The sequence below is a fragment of the Anthonomus grandis genome, chromosome 7 (genome assembly GCF_022605725.1).
Source record: "Anthonomus grandis grandis chromosome 7, icAntGran1.3, whole genome shotgun sequence".
Lineage (NCBI taxonomy): Eukaryota > Metazoa > Arthropoda > Insecta > Coleoptera > Curculionidae > Anthonomus > Anthonomus grandis.
This window is the reverse complement of record NC_065552.1, coordinates 16,399,555-16,423,902: the sequence shown is the minus strand read 5'-3', so window position 1 is coordinate 16,423,902 and position 24,348 is coordinate 16,399,555. Positions and strand designations below refer to the sequence as shown.

General features: G+C 31.2%; 2 protein-coding genes across 3 annotated transcripts in view; one reads left to right on the top strand and one right to left on the bottom strand.

The window, feature by feature from the left end:
* Nucleotides 1–18,568, top strand: part of LOC126738175 (uncharacterized) — a 22,767-nt gene extending 4,199 nt beyond the window's left edge. Inside the window, exons 2-7 of the mRNA XM_050443376.1 lie at nt 114–312; nt 7,672–7,780; nt 14,463–14,504; nt 17,671–17,855; nt 17,954–18,076; nt 18,132–18,568. Of these exons, the coding sequence (XP_050299333.1) occupies nt 114–312; nt 7,672–7,780; nt 14,463–14,504; nt 17,671–17,855; nt 17,954–18,076; nt 18,132–18,395 (922 nt within the window). The 3' untranslated portion in view covers nt 18,396–18,568. The remainder of the gene's footprint in view (nt 1–113; nt 313–7,671; nt 7,781–14,462; nt 14,505–17,670; nt 17,856–17,953; nt 18,077–18,131) is intronic.
* LOC126738182 (uncharacterized) lies at nt 7,770–24,348 on the bottom strand. Of its 2 annotated transcripts, XM_050443389.1 has the most exons (5): nt 24,084–24,348; nt 23,878–24,029; nt 14,001–14,292; nt 9,647–9,756; nt 7,770–9,589 (listed from the first exon to the last, which is right to left on the bottom strand). In XM_050443389.1, the coding sequence occupies exons 3-5, from the start codon at nt 14,270–14,272 to the stop codon at nt 9,273–9,275; spliced, it is 699 nt and encodes a 232-aa protein (XP_050299346.1). In that variant the 5' UTR covers nt 14,273–14,292; nt 23,878–24,029; nt 24,084–24,348; the 3' UTR covers nt 7,770–9,272. The 2 variants fall into 2 exon arrangements, with proteins under 2 accessions (XP_050299346.1, XP_050299345.1); XM_050443388.1 differs by having other exon boundaries at nt 7,770–9,756; nt 24,084–24,339.

The window sequence follows — 24,348 nt, the reverse complement described above, 5'->3', positions numbered from 1 at the left end:
TCCTTGATCCTTGTTTGGCTTACAGGCTGACCATCAAAGACTTTAATTCCTTGCTGGTCTGCATGTTTTAATTTATTCAAAACGCCACCATATTTTACATGTTTTTTTTGCAGAGACAACAACCATCCAAACGACTTATTAATATCGAAAGGTCCACCAAGACCAGGAGACTATCATAACTCTCCTCACAACCATGATCACCATTTTCATGGAGGTCACCCAGATTTCCATCATAACCACCATGGCGATGATGTAAAAACTTGGGGAAAAACTGACGAACCAGTCAACTTTAGTAATATGAACTCAACTGGTGTAAGTATATATTTTCGATATTATATTTTTGTTGTATTTTGTACTTGTACTTTACTTTTACGTACTAAATTTTTTCAGGTACTTACCAAGTTTTCCTATTTAACTCTTTGTTTTACTGTATTTTATGGATTGTAATAATAATTGAAGAAGTAATAAGATTAATAAAAAAAATCCTATAAACGTGCATGAACTAAAACAAAATATTCTAATAAACAAATAAAATAATTTTAATGTGATATATTATATTCTAATACTAATACATACATAGTAAAGAGTAAGGATATGTTTGGTTTGAATGCAAAGTCAGTTATTCATTAAAAGTATTATAATTATCTCCTAGTTGAATTAATTAATTTCGTATCAATAATTCCTTATTTCCTGCAAGACTTTGCTAAAAAACCAATTACTTATCCTATTCAGACGAAAGGGAGAAATATTCTTGTTATTCAAAAATCTCAATAATATTATAATTTTTCATAATCACAATTTTTTTATTCATAATCGAAAATCAAATTTATTTTTAAATGCTTTCATTTATAAAAACAGTTTGTTTCTTTGAACAAATGTTTTGGTTTATTTTCCGTTCCTGTGAGTCAACAAGGTGTCGATTTGAAAACCCTCAAATATCTATTTCCGCCTCTATAAAACATCTTTAACAAAAGATATTCCAATAGAATTTTAAATCATAAATATGTCTTCGAATTAGTTGTTTCCTTAAAAATAAATTTGAGGTGTATTTTTTAAGATTTTCTATAGGGATCAAAATGTAGAAGGCGGGTTTTCAAACTGACACCCTGTCGATCTATGCAGTTTTCATAAGGCTTTAGAAGAAATTAGATCTATGGAATTCTCGAATATCGAAATCAAATTTATTTTAAACTTTGGACTATTTCACAGTCTCCATGATATGATTTGTACATATTTCGTTGAAATCATTTTCTTTCGAAACGCTATTTCATACTCAAAACTTCAGCTAAAAATGCATTGTTTTTAAACAAAGCGGTTTCGGTTGTACAATACCTGCTATATGCAAGATGTATATAGTTATAGTCATTCGGTTAACAATAGGCTTTAAATCTTATTTTCAGTAAATGTTTTTTTTTTTAAGATCGTGAGTTATCCATCAGTAATTTATTGTTTTTTCTTTAATTTCGGAAGGTAATAAATAATTGCCAAACAGTAAATATTGGCTTATGTATATGGATATTACTTATTAACAAAAACTATTTAATTTTAAAATAACACATTAATATTTATTTGGTCTGTTTGAAATTTGTATTTAATAATTTTAAATAAATTTTCAATTATGGCAAAGCAAACTTGACAAAAAGAAGATCCCAGGGTATCTCCCTCGCCTTTTTTTCTTAAATACTACCTATAACTTGATGCACTTGGTCTTATCTTTACATTGCAACTCAAACTTTACGAATAAAGCTATTAAAGATTTGAGTATTTGATGCTGACATACCTTTATATCTTAATCTTGTGCCATAAAATTATAATAGCGTAATCAATTATAACACCCTTGACTTAGATGCATATTATTTACCATAGAATGAAATTTATCACATGAGAGATGTTAATATGAAACTAGAATTATTGAACTCCAATATTTTAAGTACAATAAACATGCTAAACATGCCCCTATTATTAAAAACATTAAAAAGTTATATACAGGGTGTTCCGAAAGTAATGGGACATGGAACAACAGTAGATTCCTTACGTCAAAATAATGTGATTTAGGTCAACTTGCCTTATCCTAACTTTAATAGTAACTGAAATACAGGCCTGTCAAAGTATTATTTGATCTATCGTTTTTTTCTCATAGGTCCTGAATCAAATGACATACTGACATGAAATTTAGAACGTACAAGTCTTTTAAAAAGAAACATAAAATTTCGTATACAGTTTTCGTGATTTCGGTATAGGGCACTCATCGCGTTAATTTTTACTTTTTTAAATCCCCTAACTTTTTTGCAGCTCCGTATATTGGTTTGAAAAGTAAAAAAATAATTTCCTTTTTTAATATTACATAAAAAATGTATACCTTATTAAAGTATCTGGGAGCAACTATTTTCGAAATAATCGCACTTTTAGGTTTTCGTAATAATGACTTAAATTTACTAGATTAAAAACTGACTAAAAATTACTAAATTTTTAGCAATGCAATCCTAAATTAATAACTAAGATTATTGATATTTAAGTAAAATTAGAATAGTTACTAAATATTACTGACTTTTTTGTTAATTCTTACATCATAACCAAAGTAAATGAAAAATTTATTAATTTTATTTTCAAACAAATATACCAACAACAATAATAAACAAAGAAACATACAAATAACGCTACTATAACAACTGTTCAAAATTCCCATTAACTTCAATGCATTTTGAAATACGTTATATATAATTAACTATAATTAACTCTATTAAATTCATTAAATATCCAAATAAAAATATATATATATATATATAGACATATATATATATATATATGTATATATATATATATATATATATATATATATATAAAATTAAAAAAATTGCCAAAAATAAAATAAATAATTAAAGGCCTAAATAACGGGTTGAAGGTTAAATGTAAAAGATATTTCTTAAACTTTGATTTAAATGACTTCTGATCTAAAGTTGATAAGTTATTGTAGAGTTTAATGGCATTGTACGTAAAAGAACAACTCAAATAAAAACTAAGAACTTGACGACTATTATATAGAATTTTCAACGATAACAATGACTTCTGAATTAACATTTTAACATATACAAACCTCAACTCAGTATCCAAGACAATGCCTAAATTTTTTGCACGATCCATCTTGGGAAGAGAAACATCATTTAATAAGATATTTAAATTATTTTTAAGAAAATTTTTATTAGGTCCAAAAATCATAACATTTGATTTAAGAGGGTTAAGTTTTAGATTATGGCAAGAAGAAAGCTGGTTAAGTAAATTCAGGTCATGGTTTATTAAAGAAGATGCATGCAAATAATCCTGATGATTGAAGTGAAGATAAACCTGGGTATCATCGGCAAAAGCTCTCAGTTTACAGTACTTTAATGATTTAAGTATATTTGAGGTGTAGATTGTGAATAATAATGGTCCCAGGATTGACCCTTGAGGTACGCCCGATAAAATTCTATAGCTTCTTCGGAAAAAGAATTATTTGAAAATATTTTTTGAAATCTGTTATGAAGATATGATTTAATCAACATTACCGAACCATCTAGAAGTCCATAAAATTTCAGTTTCGCCAATAAAAGTTCGTGGTTGATCGTATCAAACCCTTTCGAAAAGTCTAACAGAATCAAAGCAGTAGACAACTTTTTATCGATTGACGTTATTATGTCATCAGTAACTTCAATTAGGGCAACATCAGTACTCAAATCCTTTCTAAAGCCACACTGAGTCTATGGGATAATTTTATTCACAACTTTATTATAGAGATTATACAGAACCGTTTCAAAAACCTTTGACAAAGCCGGTAATATACTAATTATTCTTAGATTACCATAGTTGGTTGGATTTTATACTTTCGGAAGTGGCTTACCTATTGATAATTTCCACTAATCAGGAAAATAATTTTGTTCTATACAACAATTGACTATGTGTGCAATGTAAATATCCAAAAAGGAACTGCAATATTTAAATAATTTGGCACTAATTCCATCTACCCCCGAAGTATTTATTTTTATACCATTTAGTATTTTATTAATTTGAGCAACACTAGCTAAATTAAAATACTGAATATTGTCGTAAGTATTTTGATTGTAAAAATTAATTAAAAAGAATAGTCTGACGTATTCTGCAAAAATTCACTGAAAAATGAGTTTATATTGTTAGGATTAAGTAAATTATCCGGAATATTCAAATCATTATTTGAACAAACATTAAAAGATTTAAGACTCCTCCAGGTTTTTTTTAAAAAATTTTTTCAGCGCATATATTACATAAATATAGATTTCTTTTCCTCTGTACCATAGACAACTTAGGATTTCGCAACCTTTTATAGTGTTCCCACTCGTGTACATTCCGGGTTCTCTTGAATTCTCGAAGCGCTGCGTCTCTGTCGCATAAAAACCTTAATATTTGGTGAGAGCCAGGGCTTCCATGGTTTAGTAATCCTTGCTGTTGTAAAGGGAGCATGCAACTGACTGCCGTATTTTAAAAAGAACATCCTCGTTATTTTTTAACCTATTTACAGAATTTACAATTTTTAGTTCATTTAGAATATTTATAGGACTAATATTTATACTCTATGAAACTGAAATAGCTTTCAGGCAAAAATATTGAGAAGTAGAACCAAAACAGAATTCCTGATCATGCAAAACAAAGACGGCATTGTGTACTTGAAAAAACCCGAGTTATTTAACTTCGCTAGAGGATCAATTTAACCTAAATAACTTTCCAGACCTGCAGAGAAACTAATAAGAGATATTAAAAACACTACCTACTAGCCTTTACATAGAAATAAAGATAAAAATCAATAAAGTAAAAAAACTCATTAAAAACAAAATGAATAAAAAGGCGTCAGGCTATGGCAGCATAAACAAAAAACTACCGGATAACCATAATTCAGGATATAACGGTGTTTAAAGTAATAATACTTTCCGGAAATATCGAAAAAAGCAATCGATCTTATGTGCGTTATTCAGTGCGCCTTTAATCCTAATATAATTTTTTTGGTATATTTTGTACGGCCTATACTTATTATGAAATTATCATGGGTATATTATTTTCGTCGTGTTTTTGTAAAATTTTAATTTCGTGTTGTTATGGAGTAGATAGTGATTTTGTTTAAAGAATAATTTAGGTTTTCTCTAATTATACCGATTTAAGGTAAATTGTATTAGAGAAAAACAAACCACCGGTTTGTTTTGTTTGTGGTTTGTTTTTCTCTGATTGTATGTCCGTGGTAACAAAAATTAACTTTACCTATTTACAATTTGCCCAGTCTTATCGAGGCTAGATCAACCAGGCTTTGATTTTTAAATTTAACAATAGCCAAAGTGAATTTGAGAAATAAAACAAAACTAAAAGTTTAACGTCTGTCGGGGTACTTGGATTATGGTTTTACAAACTCTTAAGTGCACAACAACTTATTATTAACGAAAAGTATAAAAGGTATATTCACTCATTCATTCATTCACTCTAACGAAAATGCAGACGTTAGTTTTAAAAAAAGTTACTTCCAAAATACTACGTTTTTTTACAATTTACTTGCGGGTCCAGGTGCCTCAGCTTATACAAACTGGGATATCTGAACGTTTTTAAATATGTTTTTTTTTTAATTTTTAATTACATTTACTTTATGAAAATTACCTTTGAACTATAACATATAAATTAGAAAATAATGATTTGATAACGAAGTACGTTTAATTGTCTTTGATAAATTGCAAATAACATCAGAAATTCTTATGAAAGGTTCGTCATCAGTTTACATAACTTTTATGGTTTGCCCATGACGTTTAAATACTTTCCTACGTATCCATCATTTATTATCTGTGAAATTTTAGCTACATAGAATAAAAACTGTGTCTTTTTTTCCACAAATTGAAAGTCGATGGCATGCAAATCGTAGAAAATATACCGTATGTTGCTTAGCCAACCTTTTATTGTATGAAAATTATTTCTATTAAAACGGTGAAAATCCTCAGCTTTAAAAATGTTTGATTGCATTTCTATTGGAAGGTTGCAGATCAGGATCTTAGATTCCAGTAGTAGCAAAATACAAATTATAAAATTTAGTTATTTTCTAAAACTATTAAAGAAACCGACAAAACCAACCTAATCACATCGAACATGCTTTGGAAATGCACGTAATTAGAAGAAATATAAACTTGAACCTTTAACGATATCCTTCGTTATATTTAACTCAGCCCAAGTCCAATAATTCTTAAATACAATAATTTACTTGATCTATAATAGATTTTTTATATACCCATATCCTACCTAACTTTTACTTTTCATTGAAATTAAAATGAACAAAAAACCTACTTATTGAATAAGCAAACCTAATTGGATAGAGCCAAAAAAAAGTATTTTATTGAATTGAATAGATTGAACTAAAATTAAGGAAAAGTATCGTTAAAGATTTAAGTTCGTATTTCTTTTAAATACGTGAATAAATCTATTTTTTCTTCTTTTCAATAATTAAGCCTACAAGAAAAATTGATATTTTCTAGATTCTAAGATCCATTCTTTTCCATAGTTTTTCGACATGCTGACAAAAATAAAACACCGTTTCTTTCTTTGAGATTTGCAGAAGTATTTCCTTTGCCCTTTATGCCAAATACATAATGCTTTAGAGTTCATCTTTGAATATGGTAAGAAACAGCTGCACCTCGTGTACCTGTCGTAAAAAATATTTGGGGCAACTAGACCATCTTTTCTAAAGTTAAAGGACTTTGTTGCCTACTGTCAATATAATTTAGTACAAAAAAAAACGCTTTAATAAAGCACAAATACTCTAACAAAATCTAGCAAATATTACCAGATAATAGTTTTTGTCGCTAACATGAAACTATGCAGCGCGATGTTGTATTTGAGGTAATGAGTAATGAGTAAGTAAAGCAATATTTCCGACGCCCGTTCAAATATCGTGCGTCCGGAGAAGAAAATTGTTACAACTCAAAATTTGCATTTTTTCAGATTTCTATACCAAATGGTTTAATAAACTTATTTTCTTTAATCTAAAAAAACTGTTATACATTTATTAAAAATACTTCTCAAAAAATGGCGAGATGTAATATAGGATTTTTTTATAAAGAGCACGGCCCACTAAAGAAGATCGCTGCATCCTAGTTTACCATGAGCTCTGAGTGGGAAATCGATCGTCCGTGCTGATCAAAAAGGATACATTTCGATTTAGTGCTAATTTTTAAGCGTTTTTCGCCGACCAAAGTGTTACACTTTGATTTATAATAGTTACCCATAAGATAAAAATAAAGTAGAAAATATAATATAGCTTACATAGATTACTTAGCTATACTTTACATAGATAAAATTAGCTACTCTGAAAAAAAAAAACTTTTTAAGTTGAAACAGTCTTCTTCCGCACGAACCATATATCAGATTACTAGGTTTCAGATTCTTTTCTAATAAGAACAGGACTTGTAAATCAGTGCTTATTGAAGATTGTATCAACTATTGAAGATAAAATCATTTGAACGGTACGGCGGGTATTATACTCTGGCGTCCAGTTAGTTACCTTGATCTTATTTAACAAACCAGCGGAGAGGCAATGCAATTTCTTCTAATAGTTAATAAAAATTAGGATATATTAACAATTATATACGCAATTGTTGAGAGTAATATAATAATTTTAATTGTGCATATTTTTTACAGATTCCATTGGATTTGGCCATGTCCTTGAACGAATATAGCTCAATATCAGAACTATTATATAATGAGGTCGAAGGGGCGGAGCAAAAAGTTCAAGTCGCTAGTTTTGCCAGTAAGTTCAGACTAAATTTATTTTTTAGAAAAATTCAGTACAAAAATATAATATGAATCTATTTCTTTTACAACTAAAACTATAGCTAAAAACGAAATAACAACTTAGATAGAGATAAGTTAAATACTTCCTGTAAAATGGGACATTCGGGATCATATATAAACTACGTGACGCATCAGACAAACAAAAACGAGTCTGGCGTGGTGTCGCCATGTGTCACAATGTGGAGAGAATCAGAAAATCTCACGTGAGGCACAAATTATGAAAAATCTTTATTTAACAAATCGCAATTCAATTTCAGACCATCTTGTTCCTAGGGTTAATTCAGTTTTTCTCGTAACAATGTTAAGATATTCAGAAATCATATGGTTTAGCTGCTGATCAATTACCAAAAGAGGAACAGGCTTGAAAATAAGCCGTCAGGTGACACTGAGGGAAGTCTTTTAATGTACAAGTAACATGTACAGTGTACAGTGTTAAAATAAAATACAGTGTTACATAAACATGGGGGAGGAGGGTATATTTTAGCAAAAATCAGCGTCACGTAGTTTATGGATGATTCTTAATGTTACATTAAATGTTTGTGAGTTTATTATATAAAAAGCTAGTCAATATAATTGCTAGAAATAGCCCACAAGAACAAAAAAACAATAAAATTCACCTATACAAAGTGAACTAGAGTTAAATTATCACATAGAGATTAAGACTCGTATGTTTATACTGTAAGCGAGATAAAATGTAAAAAAACTTGCACTTAAAACACGCCAAAACAAAGAGATGACAAAAAAACCTTATTTGCCAAATTTCATATAGGCGAAGACGATGTATGAATGAAACATTCGGTAAAGAAAATAAATTGTCAAGTTTGTTAACTCTGTTATAACCAACCTTTCGATAAGGTATATTTAACGATCCTTTCATCGTTCGTTTCACGGTATATTTTCGAGATTTGGCAGTTTAACTTTAGTTCACCCCGTAAACTGTTACAGTTGAGCAAAATACTTTGGTATGCTCTTTACTAAAGGAATAAAAATCGTTATACCCTTTTATTTTATACTAAACAGACGACACATTTTTCTCAAATGAGACTATGCCTTGCCACACAATTTCATATACTACTACATTGAAAATTAATCCTCATTAGAAAATAACATAATCACATCTGTGAGATATAAAGACGTTGGCACTTGAATTTAGAGTTTTTAATACGCTTTAACTAAATTATATCAAAGATTATTTTAAAAAAATGCTATTCTAAAAAACTATAAAATATTTTGGTTGCACAATAGTACGGAAACAAATTTTGATTTCACTGTTTCAGACAATTAAAAAAAAAGAAAATCCAATTTTTTTTAAATTCGATAAAGAAACTATATTCTATGCAAATTGTATTACAAAAAATATTTAAAAAAAGTAATAAAGTGCACGGACTTTTAACACAACAATAATAAACCACAGCTTTAGCTAAAAAAAAAAACAAAAAATAAACAATTTAATCTTCAGCTTCCTCCGCCTCAAAGGCAGATATTAGATTTTTCCTGCACTTCACATTACCTTCATATATAATCAAGTAAAAACTAGTGTCTTTAACGTCCTTACCACCGTTGTACGCAATGTGAAGTTTGCTTGGCCTTCGCCACTTCGTCTCTCGTTGTAATTTCTTTAAACTCGGCCTGTGAAACTCCACGTTCCCCTCGGCTGTCAAATATTTCACCATTTGGTCAGCAATACAATTTTCGCTCTCCAATATATCAATGTCACTTGTGTCGAAATGGGTGGGTGTCAACTTTTGACGTTTTCTAGGTGATTCTGAAAGGTTTTTCAGCGGCGCGGGTGGTGATTCGGAGTGGTCAAAGTTCGGCTTACCTATTTGCCGTCTCGCGCTAGTTGACGCTTGGGGTTGCTTTTTAGGAGTGTTAAGTAAAGTGGGCCGCGGTGGGCTTAATAGAGATGAACGCAAGATTCGTCTTGCTGGTCTGGAAAAGAAAGAATGTATATAAACAACTTATAGTATATCCAGCCCCAAAGATGTTCCTAAATGTCCCAATGGAACTAAATTGGTATACCCGGAATCACCCGCTTTAAAAATATTAAAATATTACCAATAGATCATACTCGACTTTTTTTTAGATTATACTACAGGGGGATTGGAGTATGATGCTAAATATTATGAATTTTGCAAATTTCTCTTATTTTCCGCTGCAAAAAGCCAAAGACCCAGATTTTCTCGGTCACTCGACTGGGCCAAACCCAGTTTCATTTTTTATTTGTTTGTTATGTATGATCTAAGAATTTTATAAACTCAAGCACCAGAATGTCGAGATTAAACAGACATTTTATGTTGTATGGCTATCGAGTCAACAATTTTCGGCGTTGCAAAAATCTGAATTAAAAAAGAGGATGATGGCAAGAACACTTGCCGAAATGCGTCACTCCTGAAATTAGAGGATTAGCATTTTATTTGAGGAGGAAAGATTTCCCCTACGAACTTTTCCATATGAAAAAGAGGAATTGAGGTTGGCACTATTTTTATTCAATGTTGTTGAGGATTAACATAATTCTTAAAATTACTTTCATATGCAATTATATTCTTACTACTGAATATAATTATTTAAAAGTTAACATTTTTCCAAAGACCTTATCCATATCGGTTAAACTGGTAAAGTCATGCGAAAGAGGTGTGTCGATCTAATTACATCTAACTGATTGCTATGCTTGCCGCTTTGGAGAAATTCGACTCGCGTTTAGACATACAAGGAATCCCCAATAGGTCTTTACAAAATCTGACCATATATTCCTGATCAAAATAGGCCGATTTCAAGAGACTTACTTTAGTCCGAAATTGCTCCGATTCCGACCTACAGCATATAGACAGTAAAGTTAAAAAAATTTTTTTTTTTAAATTTTACCTTTTTTAACGTATTATTTTAAAGATGTGTATGCATGTTTTATATGTTTTTTGAGGTGCGAAACCCGAATATACCCGAATACCCTTTTCCTGTGGCCATCAGGGAGCGCTTCACACTAGACTTCTAATGGTTTAAAATATCTATAACTTTTTTCTCAGTATAGCTTCTTACTTTTTTGTTAAAAAAAATTCTCTCATCAATTTTAAATAAATAAGATCCTTTCGTTAAAACCCGTTAGTTAGCCATTTTCGCGAGAATTCGGTTTTTAGATGATCAATGTCGCAAAAGTATATTGAAATATTTTAATTAAAAAAAAATAATTGTTTTATTTAAGCGCAAAATTTATTTATTAAACAATACAAATTTTATAAAAATTGTTCAAAATGTTAAGCCATTTTAACAAATACAAAGATTTACATGCCTAAGAAAACTAAAATTAACTCTCTGCATCACTTCTGCATTAGCTTAACATTAAGTCCCCTGAATCCTCCCTTAAAATTGGATTTACAGTATTTTTCGTACTCAAAATGAAAAGAGCACTAAAAAATTTCAGGACATTTGACGCATAACTGTAGTCACGGTTCCAAATAAACAATTTTCTTCAAGCAAAATCTTTACATGTATGTTGGTATCATACTTACGATCTGCTCTAAAAATATTTAAAACATCACATACACTCTCACGCAACCATTTTCATTTAATTTAGTGTTCAATCCACGCACATTTTGATATATTACACTGCGAGTAGTCTCCTCACTAGGGTGCAAACCTAGATTTTCCGATTTTGGCGAAAATTCGATATATCGATAATCTCCATTGGTTCTTCGGCCACTTCAATGAAAAATAAGCGGCTTCACAATAACCTGTTGGCTATTTTTGTCTGGCCATATTATTTGAATATTTTAAAATGCGGTTTCTTACTGAGGAGTTACGGATATCTTAGAAAAGGCTCTGTGATCGTCACGGTCAAATTTTTCACAACTAATTACTAAAATGTTATTTTCAATAAGGTGATTTTTAATTTGTTTGTCACTGCACTCGCATAAACTTCCAACATTTTGCTCACTTGATGTAGATATCTGTAATCTCCTTTCCCTTGTGCCTCTAATTACACCTCCAGAGTAACTAAGATAGTGCATCTCGTTGGTCGACATTATTCATTTTCTCAGCTAATATTTCAGAAAGGCTTTTGAGCTACTTCTTTCAATACTTTCTAAATTCTTAAATCACTCCTCACCTGCGAGGTCAAGTGACGTCAAGTTAAAAGTAGTCTTGCTTCCCGACACCGTATTGAGATTGTCTTCTCTTTACCGCCGAAGTTCATTCTCTAAAGTCTCAATTTTTTCTATTTATTAAATTGGTTTTAAAAATTTCAGAAGTTTGTTAATCTTGTCCTCTAGTTTGGTAATTTTACTAATAATTTTTGAATAGTTTTATTTTGGGCCTCATACTCCTTTACCAAGCCTGTAATATCCACATGTAGACAGATTTTACTTTTAGCTTCGTTTACTGAGTTGGGCATATTTAATTTGATTTATTAGCATGTTTAATATTATTTATTATATCAATGTTTACAGGCAACACAATAGATAAGAATTTCATCCTTGTTCATTGTTATAGTTTATGTTTACTCTTTTAATTAAAATTATGCATTTTCAATACACTTTTTCACTAAAACAATATATGATATATATTTAGCTAGTTGGTTAGTGGAATATTCTTAAGAAATTTTAAAATTTTCCACACAAGTCTAACTGCGTAAAATCCAAAATAAACCACGACAAATAACACAATCATTCACGTCACCTTTTATATACGTGTTCATTTGAAAACTTTTCACCACGGATTTATCGAAAACCACTGTTTAAAAAAAAAACGCCGAAATACGTCAAAAGGTTTGTCAAGGGAGACAACTTTCTAACCTAAAATTACTTCACCCCCTTTCACCCTCTGCCCCCCAGGGTCATCCCCTTAAAAATTTTAAATGGCAAGGTGTATCGAGTAATAGCTTGTTTAAAAGGTCTTTCGAAGTCTTTTATTTTTACGTTTGAATTTTTAAATCGCTCGATTCGTTTTCGAGAAAATTAGAAATCTAGAAAATTAGAAAATTAGAAAATTAGAAATCTTTGTTTATCTTAATTTGTTCAGATGATGAAAAACATGAAAATATCAGTTTTTATTTCAATAAGTGTTCAAAATGTTGCCCGTTTTTGGCCAAACAATGATATAGGCGATGTTCAAAAACATGTTGTGGGATATCATGGCAGCTGTCGATGATGCGTTGACGAAGTTCATCCAAACTTTCAGGTTGGGGAGTAAACACAATAGATTTCAAATTACCCCATAGAAAATAATCTAACGGCGTTATATCAGGAGATCTAGCAGGCCATTCTATAAGCCCCCTTCCATTTAGAATGTCCAAATCCATTTAGATAAAATGTGCATTCATCGCTGAAGCAGATATGCTTTACATGAATAGTATTATCATTAATCGCTTCAGTCATTTTTTCACAAAACTCAACTCGTCTATCGAAATCGTCTTCGGTTAACTCTTGCAATATTTTCATTTTGAATGGATATAATTTATAAAGTTTGGTAACTGTGTGAACAGAGCCTAATGAAACATCAATGGCAGCAACAATTTTGCGTAATGAAGTATTAGGATTTATTCCAAAATGACCCAAAACTTCAACTTGGGCGGCTTCATCCAAAATTCGCGGATGATCACGTTTTTTATTTGCAACAGATCCTGTTTCAGTAAATTTAGTAACAAGGTCCAAAACATACCTATGCGAAGTTATCTTCTCCGGATGTCTAGCGTTAAACGTGACGGCAGTTTCCCAAGCACATTGATTTGGGCACCATAAATTAGAATAATTTCCACTCTTTCGGCTAGTGTGTAAACCATTTTGGAAGTAAATATTCAATTCATCAAATACATTTTCACTATTCCAAGACTGTCACAAATGTAACTGACGGCAAAATAAATTATTTATTTTCCTTAGCAACTATAAATAACAAAGCAGCTATAACAATAAATACAGTTCGCCCAGAATATCTGCGTTGGTGAAAAGAATGCGGAAAAAAATTCAGGTTGTTATTTAGTTTTTTTTTTAAACAGTGGATTTCGATAAATCCGTGGTGGGAAGTTTTCAAATGAACACCCTGTATGTTGGTCAAAAATCTATTTATTGTTCTATGATGATGATTAATTGACATATTTGCTGATTTACGATATAAGGGCGCACTAAAATATTTAAATAGTAAAAAACAAATGAAAAAAAAAATCTGCTTGAATAACCGTCACTTACCTTGAGGTTTTTACGACATGTGTATCTCTAAATCCAATACTATCAATGGCCCTAGCCTCTTTAAAAATATGCTTTACAGGGTTAACCTTATCTTTCATAAATGCTGCAACATTCTTTTGTCCCTTAACAGTATGACCAAACCAGTCCAACACAACGTCTTCAGACAAATAATACCTTATCAGGTTTTTAGAATGTTCAATCAGATCTAAATAAAAATCCAAAACAGTTTGAACTTCTGTTGCATTATTCTCTGTCGACTTTATTGCATCCATGATGAAGACTTAAAGATGCGCTGTAACAAAAATAGGGAATAATAATTAAACTTTGATGATCAACAACAACATTAAACATTTACGGTAATAAGGGACGGAGTATATTTATCATCATTTAATTAACATTTACAGTTATTACTGAATTTACATATTCTATACAGGTTGATAATTATCTGTTTTGATGTTACAGATCGATTTGGTTCTGATGGTGATGCTCTGGACACAGAGAGAAGTAAGTAGTTTTGTTAATATATTATGAATATTTAAAAAGACATGATATTAAATGCAATATAATTAAATATTTTTAAAACATCTTCCAATATGTGCTGGAATTCATTCTACCTATTCTTTACGTTAATAGTGCAAGCTGGAATTTCAAATTTTTTTGTTGTTACGAAAAAGTAGGTGTTTGTCATTTTTTTAGAAACTTCAAGTTTGCACCAAAAATCGTACCTCATTTGCAAAAGCTAGATAGCGCTGAAAATAAGAATAATAGGTTCCGCTATTAATTATATTCTAAAAGAAAATAAAAAATGAGATTTAAATCATCAAGGCAAGTTCGCAAAAAATATAAATTTTTATCTTTAAAATAAATCGATACCCTGCGATTATCAAAAAGGTAATCCATGGATTTTCTTGAATGAACTTGCACATTTTATTGATGCAAACTTGATTTTACTACAAGTTCCACTTCTAGTAGGATTTGCTGCATACGTAACATACGATTGTTAATAAAAATATCGATTTTTTATTCTTGGTAAAACCAAGTATGATTTAAGACTAAATGTGATCTTTCGATATACAGTAAAAGCTCTTTATTCGCGGGGTATACGTTCCGTAAATATGTCGCGAATAAAGAAACCGTGAATATGGAATGGTAATTTATATAGAATTATAGGGTATACGTTCCTAGGTGATAAAATAACAAACTAGTACATTCATATATAAAAAATGAATTTAATTGAAGTTTTTGACCATATTAATTATTACCTTCAGGCTTAAGCAATGGCTTAAAGAATTTTCTAATTTTTTCTTGCTTGGCATTTTTTAAAAGCTCCTTCAATTCATACTGATATTCAGCAGTGGCAATAGCAATTTGCCTCTTAAAAATAAGACTTCGTTCCATAGATGGATTCATTTTCATAAAAAAATCACAAAGTTGCCATTCTTAAACCTTCGCCAAGATTTTTTGAATTTAATGTCACGTTTCCAGTGCTTGTTGAAGCCTCTTCTTCAATTTAACATTTCTTCCAAGTCCGTTTCAGTCAAATCTTCATCTTGCGATTTAAGCAACGTCTGAATTTCACTTGATTCTATCTGTTCGAACCTACGTCGTCCTATTTCATTTGCAATTTCGGCTATGTTTGCAGTCAAAGTTTGAATTTGCACAGATTCTTCGTCATTTTCTACAGTCATAGCAGGCCACAATTTTTGCCAGCATGATTTCAATTTGTATGGCTTCAGTTCTTCCAATGATTCTTTTATGTTTACAATGCCTTTCGCTATATCAAATTTCTTCAAAATAATATTCATCAGGATCATATTCCATATTCTCCAATATGATTTTGAAGGTTGGTCTAATGTAATGAAGCTTAAAGGCCTGGATTATTTCTTGATCAAACTTGAAGCAAAGCCGTCGTATTGGGAGATAAAAATGTCACTTTTATATATGGATGCATAGTTTCAAGTTCACGAGGATGACCTGGTGCATTGTCCAAAACTAGAACTGCTTTAAAGTCTAAATTCTTTTTTTTTTAATAAGTTTCAACTTCAGAAACAAAACAATTCAGAAACCAGTCACAAAAAATAGCGCTTGTAACCCATGCTGTCTTATTAGCACGCCAAAATACTGACAGGTCGTTCTTGTTTTGATTTTTTAAAGCACGAGGATTTAACGACTTGTAAAGCATGAGTGGTTTAATGAGACAATCACCAGATGCATTAGAACATAGCAGCAGTGTAACTCTATTCTTTGCTGCCTTAAATCCAGGGGCAGACTTTTCGCTTTTAGAAATAAATGTTTTGTTTGGCATTCTCTTCCAAAACAGTGCAGTTTGGTCTGCATTAAATACTTGTTCCCCTTTGTATCCTCCATCAGCTACTAGGTTTTCAAATTCTTCTGGATATCCTTCTGCTGCAGCAGTGTCTGCAGATGCAGCTCCTCCAACGATTTTAATGCTATGCAATGATTGTCTCACCTTAAATTTATTGAACCAACCTTCCGATGCTTGAAATCCTCCATCTATACATTCACCACCACTACTACTACCGGGTTCTTTAAAATGGGCGTAAATATTCCGTTGAATACCTATTTGAATCCTTTTTATCAATATATATGTACCGACGTACTGATTCGATCCGCGAATAAAGAAATTTTTAGCCGCGAATATAGGAATTGGGTCGCATTTTTTTAATCCGCGAACAATTGGAAAAACGAATGAAGGAAGCGCGAATAAAGAGCTTTTACTGTATTGATATTTAAACGATATATTAGGTTTTGCAAATAGTAATACTTTTGTGCAAACTAGCATAATCTTCAGAAAGTCGCACTTTACTCCCAGAAATAACAATTTTCAACTTTCTGCAATATATTGGTTAGCATTTTGTTTACTGATGTTTTAGGCTCTATATACGTACGATGAAATACACGAAAAGATGATGAAAATTCCTACATTTGAACAAAATCATGTCAAAAAATTATTAAACAAATAAATTGTATCTTGAATAATTCAGAAATGTCACGTAAATACTTATAAATATATTAATATGTAACATTATTTCGTCATGTTACAGGTTATAAAAATTGCTAAAATTGCCTTTTCTTGAATCATATATCCAAAGACTTTAAAGTAAATAAAACATCTAAAGCTGTAAAAAATAGGCTACTAGTAGCTAAATTACTTGCCACAAGATCAGCAAAAAAAACATCTGTGGTAAAAAAAAACAAACCACACTGTCGGATTTAAATATAATTTGTGGAATCTTGGAGTAAAAAATCAGAGGAAAATTCAATCGCAATGACCAAGAACTATTTGAAACTTTCAAAGAAGCATCGGCCAATTATTTCCAAATTGATAAATGTAGATGAATGTAGATTAATCAAAATAATTATAGTTCGAAAATATGATCAATAAGTAAATTCTTTTAAAAATGTTGCTGTACTATTTTCTACTAATATAAATCGATATTTATTTAAAATTTATTATTTTAAATCATATCTTATTTTTGCAATTGTTATTGTAAAATTTAAAAAAAAAATCATTGCGCAATACTTTTTCATTTATATTAAATTTAATTTGTGCATTTGGAATCTTATGTAAAAAAACTGAATGTTTCATTTATGCAACTTACTTAAAAAACTGTTAAAAGTTAATTTTATTTTTATTTATATAATCTAGGTGCAGCTCGAATAGCTACCCCAGCAAAATGTCAGCCTGAATTAACCACTGTTAAAATAGCTGAATCAAATGATCCAAATGTTTTATATGTACCAGAATGTACCCGAATTGAAAGATGTGGAGGCTGCTGCTCTCATGCTTTATTGTCCTGTCAAGCAACAGAGTTTGAGAATGTACAATTTTCGGTATGTAATTTAATCACCTGTAGAAATAGGTGATTATCACTGTTCAATAACTATCAATAATTTAAATAGTTATAATGTTTTATATTTCGATTTTACAGGTCTTAAAAACAGAATACAGTAGTTCTGAAAATCCTCATAAGAAACTAAAATATGTGGGAAAGGAACCTATTTCAATACAAAAACATACTAAATGCAAATGCATGTGCAAAATTAAAGCTAAAGTAAGTATATTTGATAAAAGCCACTCTAACATGGTATCACAATACTACATTTTAGGACTGCAATGCTTATCAAGATTATCGAGAATCCGAATGTCGCTGTATCTGCAAAAACACTGATGAAGAACAGAAATGTTATAGAAATAGCAATAAGAAACTATGGAATCCTGATGAATGTGCCTGTCAATGTAGAGAAGTAACTCTGTGTTCAACTGGTTACAATTTCGACTATAACGAATGTAGGTGTGTCCAAATTCAATTTAAAAGACGTTACATTTTAGCAGAAATTCAAAAGGAGCAACCTCAGAAACCTGAAGATTAGATTTCGAACGTCTAAAATCAGTGTAGAAATTTAATTTTACTTATAAAATTGTATGTGACACTTAGATGTAGAAAAAATATTGTAAACTATTTACAGTGTAGTACATTTTATTTAGAAATTTGTATATGTATATGTATATGTATATCTGTGTTATAATATAGTAATGAATATTATGATATTGTGTAATTTCAATGACTTATGAATCAAAATTTGAAGCTTTGATATACCTTAAGTTAGATAGTGGGATATTTTTATTTGCAATCATTCTTTTTTCAAGCAACTCTTTTAATTTATATAATAATACTGGTTAATAAATTTATTATTGATTCTGTATTTTTAACTATTAAGTCATATCCAGTTTAATCGTTATGATAATTTTGATTAAAAACGTCTGATATATTATTCTGTTAAATAATATTTAAAGTCAGAATCTATACTATAATATCACGATCTCCAATTCGCTTTGAGTATAAAGATATATAATAGACAGATATAAATAATACAGCTTTGGAATAGGCTCAACAGCTCAATACAGTTACTGTATCATCAGCCTCTTAATTCTTCTCATTATATGGTTTAGTTCTTTCAAAATTATGTAACATTATACCATAAAACTGGCTAGACAATGTCAAAGGTGCTAAGTTCATTCCAATTCTTAAAATGTTCAACACTGATGGCTATGTGACTGAAAGACTCTAAGAAATTTTATTTTTGTTGTGTTAATATTATAACTCAACTAATATCTATGTTGCAAAATTTGCATACTGTATATAAGAAATTTCCATTTAATTATTATTATTTATAGGATCAATGTAACCGGAGAATTCACACTTTTCAATTTAGTCTTGCATTTAAGCATACTGTGACCCTACCATATCTACCAGTTCCAAAAATCTCTAAAGAAATAAGTTGAAAAAAAAGAGAGAGAAAAAGAATTGAGAAAGAAAAAATGCATGGAGAGTAAAATGATAAAAAGATAACTAATGTTTATATCATGTTCAGAATAATTAAGCTATAAACAAGATCATTAGCTGCCAGGGGCCAAGTTAAAGATGAGGTATACAAAGAAAATGTAGATACAGAAGAATTACAAAACAGTATTAGGAGAAAAGTATCGTCAATCTAGAGATTTTCTATTACAGCTGGTAATGTAGTTTACACAATGTTGTGGTGACTATGGGATATACATAAACAACATGTGCATATTCCATGCATGGAGTGCTAAACTAAAAGTGTTCATAATTAATTTATTTAGAATTCAATAGTGTCTACGGTTTTATATAATCTGGTGATAATGTTAGGACCTAAATTTATGTGTAAAAAATATAAAATTTCCTGACTGGATGGCACTTGTTGACTTGGGAACTCTCAGCTCTTAAATACCTTTTAATAAAACTCAGTTTCTATTCTCTGGCTTTCTCTACAATTAATTTAGGTCAGACATTACTTAGTAAGGGTGGAAGTAAGAAAAATGCAAATATTTTCTTCTTAACAAATCTACTGTTATGTAAAAAAAAGTTTTAAATTATTCCTAATTGTCAGTCTGGTTTTCACGAGCATTGTAAGAACATTAGTAAAGATTATAAATGACATAAGACAAATTCTAGTCACGATTTGCTTTTTGCTAAATGAAAATATTTTGGTTTTAAAATTTCAAACTACTTAAAAAATCGAATGCATAGTGTCTCTATCTTAAAAAATGGTAACATTGAAAAGTACTTATATATAAATGTATGCACTGGGGTTCCTCAAGGATCCATACTGGGACCACTTTTATTTTCTTTATATGTTGTGGATATGCATATCAGTTTAAAGGAATTAACATATAACCAAATTAAAGCAAATGTTTCAATTCAAATTCAGAATGACTTTGCGATCTAAAATTAAATACAATCTGTGTGAAAGCCTTGTATTGTCCTTGATTGACTACACTGATATTGTGTATGGAAACTCAGTTATGCTAAATTTCTCTAATAAAATACAGAAATTACAGAACTCTCTCGATTTTAGATTGTAGATTGAGAAGGGAGTCGTTTCGGCTGATCCGCCGCTCAGCACTGCTACCTGTGAGACATTTTGTGCATAACTCTACTTGTCTTAGTTTGTCTCAAAAAGTCTTAGACTTCTGCTGTACAAAGCTATATTTTTGGGAGGTAGTTGTCCCACTTCTTGAGGTGTTGGTTGTACCCCTTCCAGGTACTTGAGCCTCTTGCAGAGTTGGGTCGGGCATTCACAGAGCAGGTGTTCTGCTGTTTCTGTGGCATTGCTGCAGAATCTACATTGGTCGTCCTCTGTTATACCTATTACCTTTAGGTGATATTTCACTGGGCAATGACCGGTTAGGAGTCCGACTGCTGTTCTGATGTCTGATCTGTTCATGTCTAGGAGCTGTTCAGCTCTTCTTCTAGAAGTGGTTATAAACTTTTTTGCTTGTCTTAGTCCTGGTGCTCTTTTCCAGTGCGACAGCAATTGTTCTTTTTCCCACCTGTTTAGGTCTTCGGTGATGTGGGTCTTCATTAAACCACAGTATGGCTCTGGACCATAGTATGGTGTTTGAGCCCCTTTTTTTGCAAGGCGATCGGCTTCTTCGTTCCCCTCTATACCCTGGTGGCCAAGTAGCCACATTAGTGTTACTTGATTCTTTGTTGTAAGGCGCTTTAGGGTTTGTTTGCACTCCCAGACTAGCTTTGAATCACATTTAAAAGCTTTCAGGGCCTTTAGAGCAGCTTGGCTGTCTGATAGTATAAATATGTGTTTTCTTTGGAGGCCTTGGTTGATGCATCTGCACATATGTCTATGGCAAGCAATTCAGCTTGAAAGATGTTAGGGTATTCGCCCAGTGACTTTGAGATCTTAATGTTAGGGCCTGACACGCCCAGTCCTGCTCCTTCTGTTAGTTTGGAACCGTCTGTGTACCATAGCGATGCATTGTCGGCTTTTGGTACTTCTTTTTTCTCCCATGATTGGCGATCATCTATGATCACTTCGAATGGAATTTCTAGATCCAGCATGGCCGTTATGTGGTCACGTGGTTTGCTGGCCTTTTCCAGTTTAATTTCTTCGAGGATGCGCAGGTGACCACTTAAATCCCCAGGCTTGAATTTGCCGGTTTGAAAAAGCCTGTGAGCACTGTTAATTGCCTCTTTTTTCACGCTTATTTGAAGTGGAGGCATGTTTAGCAGTGTCTCTAAGGCTATGGTAGGACAAGTAGACATTGCCCCGGTTATTCCTAGACATATCAGCCTTTGGACTTTGTTTAATTTGGTCTGTGTGGTTGTTTGTTTGGTCTTCGGCCACCATACCAGCAAAGCGTATGTGATGATGGGCTTAATGACTGTTTGGTAGATCCAGTATACCATTTTCGGTTTTAGCCCCCATGTCATGCCAATGAGTTTGCGGCATGTTTAGATTGCCACTATGGCTTTGGAAATGGTCTTGTCTAGATGATTGTTCCAAGTTAGTTTGTGGTCCAAGGTAACCCCCAGGTATTTCACCTCGTTAGAAAATGTTAGCTGAGTTCCGTTTAATATGGTGCTCTGAGTTCTAGCTTCCTTCTTCTGGTAAACGGCACTAAAATTGTTTTTCTAGGATTTAAAGATAATCCTTCAGTTTCGCCCCAGTTTTGTATAGTATTTAGGGCACTTTGCATTCGATTCGATATTATGCCCTCGTGCTTGCCCCTAACTATTACTACCAGGTCATCTGCGTAGCCTAGAACTGTGAATCCGGATCTACTTAATATGTTAAGAATTTTGTTTACTACTAATGTCCACAGTAGAGGTGATAGAACCCCTCCTTGGGGACATCCTTTTACTGTGGTTACTGTTGCTGTTGCTCCATTTATTTCTGCTGTGATGGAGCGGTGCTTGAGCATTGATCCTGTCCACTTTACGATGGGGGCCTCCACCCTCCAGTCTTGCAAGGCTTTTGTTATGGACAGGTGTGAGGTATTGTCGAATGCTCCCTCTATGTCAATGAATGCAGTAAGAGCAATTTTTTTGCAGTCGTTTAACTTTTCTATGTCTCTTACGAGGCAGTGCAGTGCACTTATTGTAGATTTGCCTGCTTGGTAGGCAAATTGTCTAGGGTGGAGCGATGTTTTAGAAAGAGTTACACTTCTTATGTATTGGTCGATTGCTTTCTCCATTGTTTTTAGAAGAAAGGAGGTTAGACTAAACGGGCGATATGATTTTGCTTTGTTTTCAGGACGACGCCCCGTTTTTGGTATGAATATTACATTAGCCTCTCTCCAAGCTAGTGGTACGTGTCCTAAAATGAGGCTGGCTTTAAAGATTTTTTGTAGGTGTACTTTTAGTATCTCAGCCTCTTTGTAGGAGAGCTGAGAAAATTCCATCTTTGCCTGGAGATTTGTAGGGCTTAAAGCTTTCGATTGCCCATTTGATTCTGTTAGTTGTGAGGATTTTGCTTACCAGCCTTTCAATTTTAGATAATCTATGTACTGTTCACATTCATCTTTTATCAAATCCTTATTATTTAGTACTACAAGGTTGTAATTATATATGATGAATAAAATGTTTTAAATTTGAATATATGATTATTAAAAAAGTCTCTAATCTAAAGAAGAAGCTTAAAAGCTAAGTTTAAGAAACTTAGTATTAGATGTCATTGGGGACATAAGACATAGGTAAACCTAGGTAGAGATTAAAAAAATGGTTCTAGGTGCTTTTTTGGATGGAAAGTGTATCACTGATTTTTTTATACTAAAATACAGTCTCTCTAAAATACTTATTCCATACAATAAAAAAGGGAAACTTATAGAAAAAAATGTGAATATCAGGAAGACCTAGAAAAACTATAATTTGGGTTGGTTATTACTTTACTGTATGAAATATATAAATAAATTAATATTTATTTCATACATGCAATTTAAAAAAAAAGAAAATAGACTTATTTACATATTTAGAAAAAATATGTAAATAACTTAAGCCTTTAAGAATACTTTTAATTATATTTAATTTAAGCTAAGTCAAATAATTCTTAAATATAATAATTTACCTACTTAAGGTATAATATATTTTTTATATACTAGGATGATGGATGATGAATGTTTTATCTACTGAGGTTGTTACTTCTTTTCAATACTCTTCCTAGCTTTATTATTATTGTATAAAAAAATAATATTAAAATAAATAAATTAATTAATTGAATAAAACTACTAAAGAAAATTAATAATGTGGGATGTTGTTAAAAGTTGACAATTTATGAAATGTTATCTTAATCTGTTCTTGTGAATATTCTGTTAAAATATTTTCACCAGAGAAATTTGTTTTATTCAGATAGTTAAGCTTGTTTGGAAAAGAATCACTTGTCAAGATTTAATTTGGACAGAAACTTATATATTCCTTTCTTCCAGTTCTTAATTCTGTTTATTATGATAAAATAGTATTTATGTAGAGAAATATGTATCCATTTCATACATACAATATGAATATTGAAATCTTTTGTAACATAATTGACTTACCAATCAAATAAAAATGTTCTGATATGCTTTAGGTTAGATGCTATTGTTTACAATCATTCTTTTCCCCTTGGCAACTCTATTTCTACTAAAAACAGCAATTCAGATTCGTTATCTGTCTCTGTTTTTTTAAGAATCTCTAATGCTAGGAGATCCTAAAAAGAACATGTAATCTATGAAGAGAAAGTAAACTGAATAAATTCACTTACAACACAAAACAGAAGATTTTAAAGTTGATGCTAACGCAAAACCTCTCGCATTTCGGTAAGATATGGTTGTCCTTTGTTCTTCAGTAAGATGTATAAGAAAGAAACAACTGCTAATTACCGTAATTAATTGGAATTATTTGTCCTGAAATGTTTAAAAGGACTTATATACACAAATAACAGAAAATAAATATGTCAAAAAATTTAGGGTTAGAGAGGAGTTTTTTTAACAAAAGGGTGCTGATCGCGTCATTTGTAGTTCGGGTGA

What these genes read in the sequence shown, in the direction of transcription:
- LOC126738182 (XM_050443388.1), bottom strand. Translation starts at nt 14,272, where the DNA reads ATGGATGCAATAAAGTCGACAGAGAATAATGCAACAGAAGTTCAAACT. An exon ending in CATGTCGTAAAAACCTCAAG is followed by an intron (nt 9,757 to 14,000) that starts GTAAGTGACGGT and finishes TTTCTTTTCCAG; the next exon opens with ACCAGCAAGACGAATCTTGC.